We start from the raw sequence: 12361 nt of genomic DNA, 5'->3' as shown, positions 1-12361 counted from the left end.
GGAACAACCTTAGATTAACATGCTATGGTATGTGCAATCTAACTCAAAACCGAAGAAGAGCAGTGATAAGCACTGTATACATGTAAATGTTAACTACCACCACCACCCGCAAGAAATAAATTCCCAGAAAACAATGCTATTTCAACCATGAAAAATTGCCAGCCAAAATTCCAAAACATGTATCAAAGTGCTTTCTAGAGAAAAATTATAAACAAAGCATTAACTCAAATCTGCATTTTTTAAAGAAGGTGCAAATTCTAATCCCTAGGTTGCAACCCAGGACTGCAGGCCTAGCCAGGCGTGGATCTAAACTGAGAATCCTGTGTTATTCGCCCTCCCTGGATGCATATCAAATGTGTAAGAAACAGTATTATACACGAAATTAGATATAGCTGAACTATTTTATGAGATTTCAAATGCTAGCTCAGATTTGGCATTTATCCTTTGCCTTGTACGTTTCCCCAGTCCAGATGCAAACTAAAAACCTCTTCTTGACATCTTGACAAGCAAAACTCATTATCAACCACACAGCCCAGAGTCTTAAAACACGGATCCTTTTCTCCTCTCAGGTACTTGCTTACATGTCTTTTTGTTGCTTTTAGTCCTGGTGTTCAGAGCACACACATGGCACGCATGTCCCAGCAGTTGTCACTATTCATCCTTGCCCAAGATGCAGATCATCCATAGAGCTCTTGAGTTTCCTAAGTTTGTTGGTGTATCAGGAAAGCAAAAAGCAAGTACAGAGGGAAATGCATTTGCTATTCAGACTGTGAAGGAGAGCGGCAGTTGCAGAGAGCAGATGAGAACTGGCAGCTTTAATACAGTGCCCTACACTGCACCATGAAAGGGAAGGGAACACAGGCTGTGAATCTGCGAAGAATTGAACTCCAATTGCTCTGCATTTTTGGTCTTTCTCAAGATTCTTCTTATTATTTATCTTTAGCAAACAGGGTAACTTCCCAGGCCTTGCTGAAGAGCTGAATCATATCTTTCCAGGTATTATTTGCATTAAACTACAGAGGTCCTTTGAAAATACAAGATTCAAACAGATAGAGTGAGAAAAATTACCAAAGAACTATCAAAAACTGATCCATAGGTCTCCCAGAAGAAGCAACAGCATCTTCTTTCTATTGCCAGAACCACGCTTTGGGTAGTACCTAAGTATAATTTCCACACCAGTCCCTTAGTGTGAAGTAAAATACTTGCTCCTTGAGGGCACAGCTGATAGGGGGGAAAAAAAGGGGTGGTGTGGGAAACAACAAGAAAAGCAGCCCAACACTGTGCAGTTTATGAACTTTCACGTTTCAGTATTCAGTACTGGCAGAGTAATGCTCTGGGCTCAGTTGTGCACTAAAAACTTAGGCTCTCCTGCAGGGGAACTGAGAGAGAAATGGAAAGGCAGGATGCCAAGGAGAGAAGAAAAAAAATAATAGGAAGACTTGTATACTCAAACTAATGTCCTGAAATACTTGCTGTATCTGAGTCTACAGCAAGGTGCTGGGGTAAGAAACCCAGGTCCCAGTTTAGCAGACGGGGACATATTTGCAATTTTTAAAATTAATGCTGGCCTTGTACTGACAGAACGCTACGGCAATACCGCAGACTGCCACAGGATGGTGCGATTACAAAATAAGATGATCTAAATGGTTTAGATTTTCCCCTGAACTGTACTGAAGCACTGCTTGGGACTTAATCTATCTATACAGAAATTACCATGCATATGTTGGCAGTATAAACAAACACATATGTATACACACATACTGCCTGTGAATCTTTTTAAAAGAGCTCGATTTTTTAAATTCTATTTAAGTGGTAGTTAGAAGCAAGCAACTTTCTTCTTTCATTGTTACATATTGATATAAAAATGTCAAATAATGCAACTAGAAGAGCATTTCGTATAGTTTCAGTACGTTTAGACCTTGCAATCTAGTATTAGTTTTTCACCCACTGTTTTAAAATGCAGAGGTAAACTTAAAAACATCAGACTACAGCTTGAATCCATCCGGTTTTTAGGTGTTTCAACCCACAAATACCCTCAAGCCAACTTCATCCACAGAGGACAGCTGTGAGTTTCAAAGGAGTTTTCAACTCCAAGCTCTCTTGAGGATCAGGAGCACTTATTTCCATTTCCTGTTTACAGCACTGTATGTTGTATCCACAGTCTAAGTCAGCCGTCAGTATTTACATACCTGCCTTGAGGGCATTTGTGTAATCAGTAGTCCATGGATCTTTTCAGGACCTGTGCAGGGCCTTTTCCTCAGGGACTTTTTCCAGCTACAACTGATCAGTTTAAGAAAAGACAGTATTGCCCTCTTCAGTCTTGGCCTTGCTTACATGCTAGAACCATTACAGCTACAGACACTTAATAATTATACCTATCTTGACACTTCTTTTGCAGCGTGACATCGTAATATCAAAATGTTTAATGATTACACATTCATAATTAACATGATTAAAAGTATTTATTAACAAGTTTTGAAGTACAGAATGTCAGTTCCAGCAGAAAATCCTCCTTATTCTAAATTGGAACAATCCCCATTAATTGAGGCAAACTTTTCCAAGTGCAGAATGAATGATTACAACCTTGAAATGGGAATGACAAAGCACAAAGTTGAAAATGGAATGCAACACAAAAAGCAGCAGCAAGCTGAGAAACAGTCTATTTCAGCATCTTGTGCTAGGCTGAGAAAGATTACTTACCCACTAAAATGTTAATACTGCTTTACTGTTGATGCTTTCGAAGGAGCATCCCCCACCCCAGCACTGTCCATGCAAAGGCATTACAGATGCACACGCACCACAGCCTCCCTGTAGTCATCAGGAGACACGTCTTCGAAGCGCCATTCGTCCAGACTTTGCCATTGGTATGTATCCCTCATGGCAGTGCTGTTTTGACAGCGTTTGCCTTTGCGATACCACAGACGCTGTGGAAGTGGTTGTCAGACGGATTACACTGCCTGGGGATTTTCACCCTCTCCACCATAAACAAAAATTGCTGAAGCCCAGCAGGTCACCAGAAATCCCCGCATAACCCTCACTCTCGGACAAGCACACAGCATGTTCAGAGAGCTGGAGTCAGTGCTTCAGAGCACAAAGCCAACAAGCTCCTCGTAAACTTTCAGAGAGGAAATAGGGCAGGGTCACATTACAAAAAGATAAATGCTACACCAAAAATAGCTCTGGACCACGATGACACATATACAGTTTGCATAAAGAACAAACAGTGGGAAACAACAAGCTGTGAGGCTCTAATTAAATTCAGGAGTTCTGGTAATAAAATGAAGGAGAACAGTACGAACAGTTTGTGTATCAGTACATCCCTGAATTACTGGAATTGCATCTCTGTCCTTTATAATATGTCACAGATCTTAGTCTTGCAAACAGAGACTCTGTCACCAACATATCCTGAACCCATCCCAACCCTTGGTGGCTGTGTCCCTGCTTAGCTGCATTCAGGTCTTGTAGAGAAGCTCTCCTGGACCAGTGTAGATGTCTTCCTGACACGGGAGGATGAGTTTGCAACTGGCTGCCAGTCTGCAGACAGCACATAATGCTAGAGTCCATGATAAACCAGTGCTGAAATACTGCAAGTGAGCAGCATCAAGGAGTATTACAAACATGAATAACTCTTTATTGAGAGAATGAGAGCACTGCTACTGCTGAGGAACCAGCACTCACAGGATGGCCAGGCAAAGCCTGTGTTCAGTAATGTTAAGGTGACTCAGGAGCGATGCAACCGTTGTTGGAGTCAGGCTTTGGGCCAGAAATGCAAAGGTCAGGTCAATGCATAACATAATTGGTTGAACACCCTGTGCAATTTTTGTCCCCTTGTGTAGATACCTTCACTTTCCTGTATAATGTACATACAGTACAAGCAGTACAGTGTGTAATCTAAGTGCCAGCTGAAATCTTGCCTACAACTAGTGAAACATGCATCAAAGCCTTTACCATCTTAGGCCCTGAGCTCTGTTCTCCTCTCCTTGCTGCCACAAGAGCCTGGCTCTACTTTAAGTAAACTTCATAGAATCACCCAAATTATTTAGGTTGGAAAGGACATCCAGAGGTCATCTAGTCCAACCCCTGCTCAAAACAAGACCAGTTATGGCAGGTTGCTTAGTGCCTCATCTACTTGACTTCTGAGTATCTCCACGGATGGGGACTGTAAAAACTCTCTGAGCGCCTCTTTCACTGTCTGGTCACACTCTTGCTGGAGGGAAAAAAAAAAAAAGAATCCCGATATATAATCAGAATTTCTTGTGTTTCAGCTTAGCAGGTAGGATTTATTTAGAATAGTTCAGTTGGAAGGGATCTGCAAATATCATCATGTCTACTGATCTCTTTTCTTAATCTTCTATTGAGACAGAAAAAAACCAAACACACACATTCTGCTCTTTTGTCCTTGTGCTAAGTTTGAGAATCCATGCTACCTCCCAAGGACCCATTCACAAGAGCAAGCACTGCAAGGAATACTAAAGATTGACAGACTATTTCCAAGTTAGACATCCACTTCAGGAGTTATAACAGGAGCCAATTCATTCTAAAGCCTGATGCTTCAAGAAGAGCAATGAAGACAGCAATTTAGGACAGAAAGAGACAGACTTTGTGGAAGGACATAAAAAATTACTCACGAAATATAGATCATTAAAAAGAGGTGGTGGGTGCTTTCTGAGGCCTGAAAAACAGATGGGTTCCTATCAGGAAACAATTAGCTGCCTCCAGCCAACGTGCTGCCAAAATATCTAATCATTGCTAGGTTGTTCAAAAAGGCTGGTACGTTTCTGCAGAGATTTTGCAGGCATTCTACAAATATATAAAACTGGGTAAACCCCACAAGTAAACTACCTCTTCTTGTTTATTGGAAGAGAAAGCCACAAATCTGGCAAGCCTTATTACATAAGGATGGTCTAAAACACTCCACATGCTTACAAAATGTCATCCTTTCTTAAAAACTTGCTATTGGTAGTGGAAAATGCCTTTTCTTACCTTCTTAAATTACAGCCCCACAGCAACAAGTGAAAAGCAGGAGTCTTCACAAAGGTTAAGGAGCAACTCCATTTCTGAAACTGAAATTCATGCAAAGCAACTACAAATTCTTGCTCACTGCCAATAACCAAAACCACACACTCCTACAGCAGGACACCAATTAAACTGATTTAATGACCCTTGCATCACACTAGAATATCTTTGTTAACGTGTATTTAATTGCTAGATTAGGTCTCTTAACTCACGCCATATGCAGAGGTAATTTCTGCTAGCTGGGTAGGAAGAGGGCCGGGGTTAGAACAGACTTGGAAGTGGCTCCAGATGCACAAGTGATGAGCAGGGTGTCATTTGTGAGGATCAGGGAAGGAAGCCTGGAACACCACAGGCACAAACGGATGGGAATTTACACAAGCCCAAGGCCATTTGTGTTGGCAGGAACTGGCTTTCTAGTAAAAACTTCATTTCACATAAGTGCTTTGTGTAGGGATTACTGTGCTTTTCCCCTAGGAAAGAAATAAAGCTCCATTCTTGTGGGGAACTGTTTCTGAACAACTTCTTACATAGAGGATTGTATTTGGAAAATGAAGAAAATTCTTAACTAGTGATATCCAAGTCCATGTCTACCTGTAGCACTCACAGTGCCAGTGCACACTGCACCCCCAAAAAGACAGCTCCCATTGCATGAGACTGTAAAGGGAATTAGGCTGGCCTCCTAGATAGATTACTAAGCACCACGGCCTGTGCAGTGCCTAGAAGAGTGGTCCTTTCCTCTGCATCGCAGACCTCTGCTGGGGTTGGGGGGGATGCTGCCTAGCAGCAAGGAATGCCTTAATGATAATTAAAGGAACAACAAACAAAAAAAGGTTTGTCTTGTTCTCTTCCAAAACATCTTTCCATATACTACAATAATACTAACACATAACAAAGAACAAAAAGATAAAAATATTTCAGTATTATGCTTTTAAATGTCGTATACACTCGCCTTCTAAAACTCTGACAGCTTTCCTGGGAACTGCTAAGCCCTAAAACCGTGGAGGACCTTGATAGATGACTGCCTGAGGACTAAGGTAAGGACTAAGGTAAGGACTAAGTAAGGTTTTCTGGAAAGCACAATTACTTCCATGCTACAAAAACATTTGTTTTGCGAGGCTTTTCATTTAATTGTTGTACCTTGATTCAGAAAAGATATACATAACACACCATAATTACTCCACCAGGGACCAGAGTATTTCTTTATAGCTGTACTTTCTTCAGAGTCTCCCTTGTTTTGTCTGCTCAACAGTTTTAAAATACAATCAGCTGTCCTTATTAAATTTGCCTTCAGCAATTTGGAAAATGCTGTCCCCATGTCCACTGTTCAGAGAAGTCTTGAATCTAGAACTGGCACACCTGCTTTCTCTCTTTTGCATCAGCACTGTAATTTTACACCAGGTCTGGAGGGCTGAGTGTCCCCATTACCCCTCACACTACAGAACCAGTGAGGGGGTGCCCATGCCCTGCTGTACATGAGGTCGGTGTTCTTGTGCCCACCGCTTGTGCCTTGCTACGCAGGGGGGCTGCTTTAGTCCTAGAAGCAAAACATCTCAGAAGCCCTAAATGATTGCCGTGCTGTCTGAGCATGCTCAGGGAGACTGTGCCTTCGCTGTCTTCCCTCAAATACATGCGCTTTTCATGGGCTTCAGGATATGTGCAGATGTAGCCAGCGGAGAGGAATCCTCCCTAAAATCATTCAGTCAGGTCGATTTGGAGTTGAAAGTAATTTATGGTATGCTTTGAATATGCCTTTGCTGAGGGAGGATGCAAGAACAATTGGTAGACTGTGCTGTTCTCTGTATATTGACTTGGGCATGTGGTCCTTCTGACACCGAGGATATTACCTCGTACCATCCTCATCATTCACCTATTTTTCTTTGACAATCCCAGCAATTAAATGCGCAGGGACATACCTAGTTCCATGCTCTGGATTGTTTGACTGTGGTGAATAATGGCTAATATTTGCCAGCCATCACATCCTGCCACTTACATATCCTTTTCTCAGCTGATAGCTACGATGACTAGAGCAACAAGGAATATTTTGTCCTATTACCTACTGCCTTCTCTTTTAAAGGAATCTATACACATGAGAGAATGTAAAAGGGATTTTGTTTTGCTAAATGTGCAAGTGTGTGCTTGCCTTTTCTTTTGTGCATACTCAAAAACGCAGGCAGGTAAACAATGCAATTCTAAAGCCAAGCAAACTACTGGGCTATATATATCAATGATAACAGTTTGAAATTCCAAGCCACATACATAGATCAGTCACGTAAGTATTAATATCTGTTTCAGTGACACTTCAAATATTTTTTTCTCCCTGAGAAATCATAATTCTCATGTCTTCTGGCAACAATTGTGATGAACAGTAGATGGAAAGAGATAATATAAAAAGAATAATCAAATTTTATGTGTAAAAATTGCAAAATGAACCCTTATTGCTATTTTCCTTATGCAGTGCCATATTTCCTATGCTAATTTTACAGAACAAATAGTCATAATCCACTTTGTATCTTTACAAACGTGTGATTTGTAATGCAGCTGAGAGACTTCAAATTTAAAATGTAAGCCACACAAGCAGAAAGAAACCTACCCCAAAGGCAAGCAAAATGGATTCCCTGGAGGGGACAATTCTACACAGAGATGGCAAATACCAGAGATATTTCAAATAGTAGTGAGCACACGTGATTAACTAATTGCAGTGCTAGTTCCTCAAAGCAGATATAGGATGTGCATATAATACATACATACAGAGTGGGATATTATTTGATTTTTTTTAAACTATCATACACTTTTCATTATTCTTTTTTTTCCCTTCATACAAAAGGCATCAGCATTTTTCTGCTTTTGCAACTTTACCTCCCCTTTGCAAGACCACAAGAAATGTAAATGCTGATGTGCCAGTTTTCATAGCAGGTGGGATGTTGGATGTTTCTGATTGGATACCGGGTTTTGTCATTTTGCAAGTTTAAGAAATTTCAAATATTGGTTCCACTCTCACTGAATTGTGTACAGAAAGCTCACAATTCTTAAGCAATGTTTTATCGACCTATAAAATAAGATCAAGCTCAAATTCATATGTGAAGATTTTTTGCTATTTTCTGAATTGTCCTGGATTCACTACATTTTTGTAACTGACTTCAGCAACAGCACATCCAGCTGCTAACTCATGGGAGCTACAATTTGTCAAATGTGTCTCATGTTTACAAAACATGGCTGGAATTTTTTTAACCTCTGAGCAAGACTAGTTTGCTTCCTTAAAATGCACCACGCTCTTTCTGTTTGCTTTCATTTGTCTTTGTCAAATGGGCACGGACAGGAACACAGGAGGGGATAAGGGCAGTGTATCCACAGAACCGTGGACAGCAGCTAAGCTCAAGGCCACTGCGCAAAAAAAGACATCTGTGCAACTGAACTCCATCTCCCAAAAATAGAGATTTAATTTTAAAAGAGTACTAATTACAGCTGTAAAACCTTACCTTTCTTTTTCCTTTTGTTTCTGCAAGTTATGAATTGTACAGAATTAGCTAACAAAGCATAAGAATGGTTATTTAATAATCTAATTTCTCACATAAACCCATACACCTGCATACCTACGCATTTCACGGTGACTTCATTTATTCTGAAGTCTTTGTTTCACTTACGTGTACTTACATGCAGAAAAAAATGTCACTATGAAAAATGGCAAACTACTCAAACATCAGCTCTTTGTATTACTTCCAGCCCCAATGACAACAGCTAGTCTTTCTCCCAGTCTGAGCTGGTGACCCGGCACTGCTATGGAAGCGTGACCTGGATTCCATTGTGTTTCTTGCCCCATCAACAAAACTGTCAGCTAAGCTCTAAATACTAAATCATTATTACTACTGATGTATGAGAAGGAGGGAATGTAAATTAATAAACAAAAACCAGGAGATTTTGCACTACCAGACTGATGACTACAAATAGATAATTACAGAATAAACCCAGTGGATTTTGAACTCCATGACAAAAACTAAGCACAGCCCCCTCCCCTAACATACATTCTTTTCTCTACAGCAACTTTTCAGACTGTGGCCGCTTTCCAGGAGCTCAGCTTGCCATATCAATTCCATCAAACCCAGAGAACGTGCTGCTCTTCAGCACAAGGAAAAGAAAGGCTACCCAAAACCAAGGTAATATGTAGGTGTTCTTTCAACATTGTGAAATGAACTCCAAAGCATACAAATGAAACAAAAGATTGTAGGAAAAAAGTAGATGCCCAATGGCAGAGGTGAGAGCAGTGATTAAATCTGCCTGACTTCTGGTCCATTTGCTACAGCAAAGTCACACATTACCTCCAAATTCAAATGTGAAAAAGTAACCAGAAAAAGGACCCTTTGAAAAAGGACACACAGGGATACGAAGCTGGTCTTCTATAAATTCTCAGCTTCAGAAGCAGAACTGTAGTACCAAAGACTGATAGCTAACTCCTGCTCATGTTTCTTTCTGCTGTAGTGGAGATCATGTGCTTACTTCACAGCACTGGCGTTTAAAATCTCTTCTCTATTTCATCTGCTAAAGCTCAACTAGCATGCCTGTTCCTGGGTCTCATTAGTGTGTGCTACAGACACTGTTAAATAACTTTGCAAGAATAATTTAAGCAGCTCATCTCTGGTCTCATTTGCTTTGAATAGATAGAACTTATGCACCTCTTTCAAGCTGTACATCTCAGTGGGGTGTTCAGTACATCATCTTCCTGGGGCTTGGGGGCAGTCTGTTTCTTATGCATTTCCTCCACAATCATTTGGCTTACAGGCATTGAAAAAATAACCTTTGGTTTCATTTGCCCATAGCATTTGCCCACTTGTACCTTTGGTAGAGATTGTGCCAGGAACATGATATTTATCATGCAATATTTAGCTAAATGTCAAAGGAAAAGATACCCAGGGGGTTCCCGACTACTGTAATTTTCTACTCGTTTTTAGGTAAGTTAGGCTATATTTGAACAGTCTGTAAGCATGCTTCAAACGTTTACCAGGTAAGACTATCACTTCCCAGAGTCTTCCAGCTCCATAAAACTGTTTTCTGGTCAGTCATCCTAACTCTCACCTTCTGATGAGGAATTAATAAAACTCATATGAAGAAAATCACTTTGCTTTTCCACACAATTATAAATTCTTGGCATTTCCTAAACTAAGCATCAGGACTTAGGACACCGTTCAAGATAAAACAGACTACAGATGTCTGCCTTCTGTGCATCTGTGAAACACATACCTTCATACATAGTAAATTTGCCTACTTCATAGAAGTAGGGAAGAAGGGGAGGTGAATGTTTTCCAGCAATCAGGTTCATACCATGGTATATTTTTGCACTAAAAGATCAAGCTGTGCTTTCCTTCCTGTTACTTGCAATGCTATCAAAGGTCCCACAAAATAAATATAGCCTACCTCTTCCTCCTCCTAATTCAGATTAGACCCCTGATGGGAATGAAGGATCCCAAATCCATTTTGGAGGTGTATTTATGGGTGTTACTTACAGCGCACATTGAGGACTACAATCCCCTAAACCGGAATTTCATTAACATCATACTAACTCTTAATACGGAGTTTAATACAGGCTTTGGGGCATTCATAATCAACAGGTTCTGTTTCTCTGACTGTACACCTTCTGAATATACAAACTATTGCAGTGGTTGTGTCAGGAGAGCTGAACTTACCCAAAAGATTGATTTTACAGATTGAAGCCATCTACAGGTGTGTGAACAGGATCGGGTTCTTGGCCCATAAAATTCTTAATAGCTTTGCAAAATTATATCAATACTGGAACGCATCTTGGACCTGGACACTCAAAATCATTTGGGTTTACGATTATGGTCACAGCAGCCTTTGTTTTTTAAAGCCAGAGGCTCAAAATTATAAAAGATCACACAAAATTGGACTTCCCTTCCAATCAGTTTTATAGGTAACAGAACATATTGCAATTGGTGATAAGACAAATTCTTCCTTTGTGGTACTGACTAAATCCCAGCACCAACACTGCATTTCAAGTTATACCAAGATCAAGGAAATCCAGATATTTCTGATTAAGCCAAACCATTAATGATACATTTCGTAACCAGCATTTCATAAATGGAACTCCTCCAGAAATGCTTTGAAATCAGACATCAAAGTCAGAAAAAAAATAAAATGTTACAGTGATAATAGAAAACATGCAGAAAAAAAGTACAAAAGCATTCATTCTATCTGCCGCTGCCACGTGTCTTACAGCACCTTGGGTCTGCCAGAACAGCAGACCGCTTTGTGTCCTATCTAGGCTTCAGGGAGTGGGGGACAGCTGGAGGATTTTACCTGTCAAAAGAAGGCTTCTCTCCACAGTCAAACGCATCCTGCAACTCCTTGACAAGATTAGCCTGCCCAGGCAGCCGAAAAAGGCCTTCTTCTTTCAGCCCCCGCTGCCGGATAAAATCCACACACTGCTCCACCAGCATAGGAGCCAGGCGGTTCCCATATCGCTTTTCATATCGGACAGTGTCTTCTAGCTTCTGGCCAAAAATACCTACATGAAAGAGAGATGTAACATGGTTGCGATTCACAAAAACGTGCAAGGAGCCTGTGTCTTTCACTACAACCCATGCAATCTACAGGTCACTTCAATGCATGGACAATTAATGCACCCCTTTCTTAAGGATAAATTGCTGCATCTCACATCTGATGCTGTCACATAAATATGATGATGACATATTACACAACAATGCTCTAAAACGTTCTTTAAAAAGAAAAAAAAATAAATTTGAAGTGACTTTTCAGACCAAAAGCACAAAACACAGAGAAATATTACAAATAGCATTTTCTGTCACAAACCTTCTGATTCAAAAGTGATGTACATCTCCATTTTCTTAGCTTGTGCCTAATGATGCGTATAAAATCAGGTAGTTTCTGTATAAGTTTCAATTACATATAAACATTACCTTTACACATGGAACACAGGAGACTTAAAAATATAACTCAGGATTTAGTTCATATTAAACCAAACAATTAATTGCATTTCACAAAATAAGCAAAGACCTCTCCTACAATTTATTACCAGCTGCATTATCACTTTAGGAACAATAAATTGTGTGTACAAAAAAAAAAAAGATCATGAAATGAAAGGCAAAAACACGTCAGACAAACTTCAGGAAACCAGTATTTGGCTTTACCCTTGGAAAAACATGGAATTTTACCAACAAAATTAACTTCAACCCCAAACTGAGGATACCATTGTGGACACTGGAAATACAACTCCTCTTCTGTAACTGTTTTACCTCTCCCTTTCCAACTGCAGAGCCAGCCATCACAAGCATTATCACAGCAACGTTCAGGTATATCATCTGTGATGGAAGTTCTC

At 40.2% G+C, this 12361-nt stretch overlaps 1 protein-coding gene across 11 annotated transcripts in view; it reads right to left on the bottom strand.

Annotated features, from left to right (window-relative positions):
- Positions 1 to 12361, bottom strand: part of ARHGAP24 (Rho GTPase activating protein 24) — a 181239-nt gene that overhangs the window by 11997 nt on the left and 156881 nt on the right. For all 11 annotated transcript variants that reach the window (XM_035547646.2, XM_035547653.2, XM_035547664.2 and 8 more), the window contains one exon: positions 11323 to 11530. In XM_035547646.2, the coding sequence (XP_035403539.1) occupies positions 11323 to 11530 (208 nt within the window). The remainder of the gene's footprint in view (positions 1 to 11322; positions 11531 to 12361) is intronic.

This window comes from Cygnus atratus, chromosome 4 (assembly GCF_013377495.2).
Source record: "Cygnus atratus isolate AKBS03 ecotype Queensland, Australia chromosome 4, CAtr_DNAZoo_HiC_assembly, whole genome shotgun sequence".
NCBI classification, from domain to species: domain Eukaryota; kingdom Metazoa; phylum Chordata; class Aves; order Anseriformes; family Anatidae; genus Cygnus; species Cygnus atratus.
The sequence above is the reverse complement of the archived record's forward strand: the minus strand, read 5'-3'. Positions and strand labels throughout refer to the sequence as shown.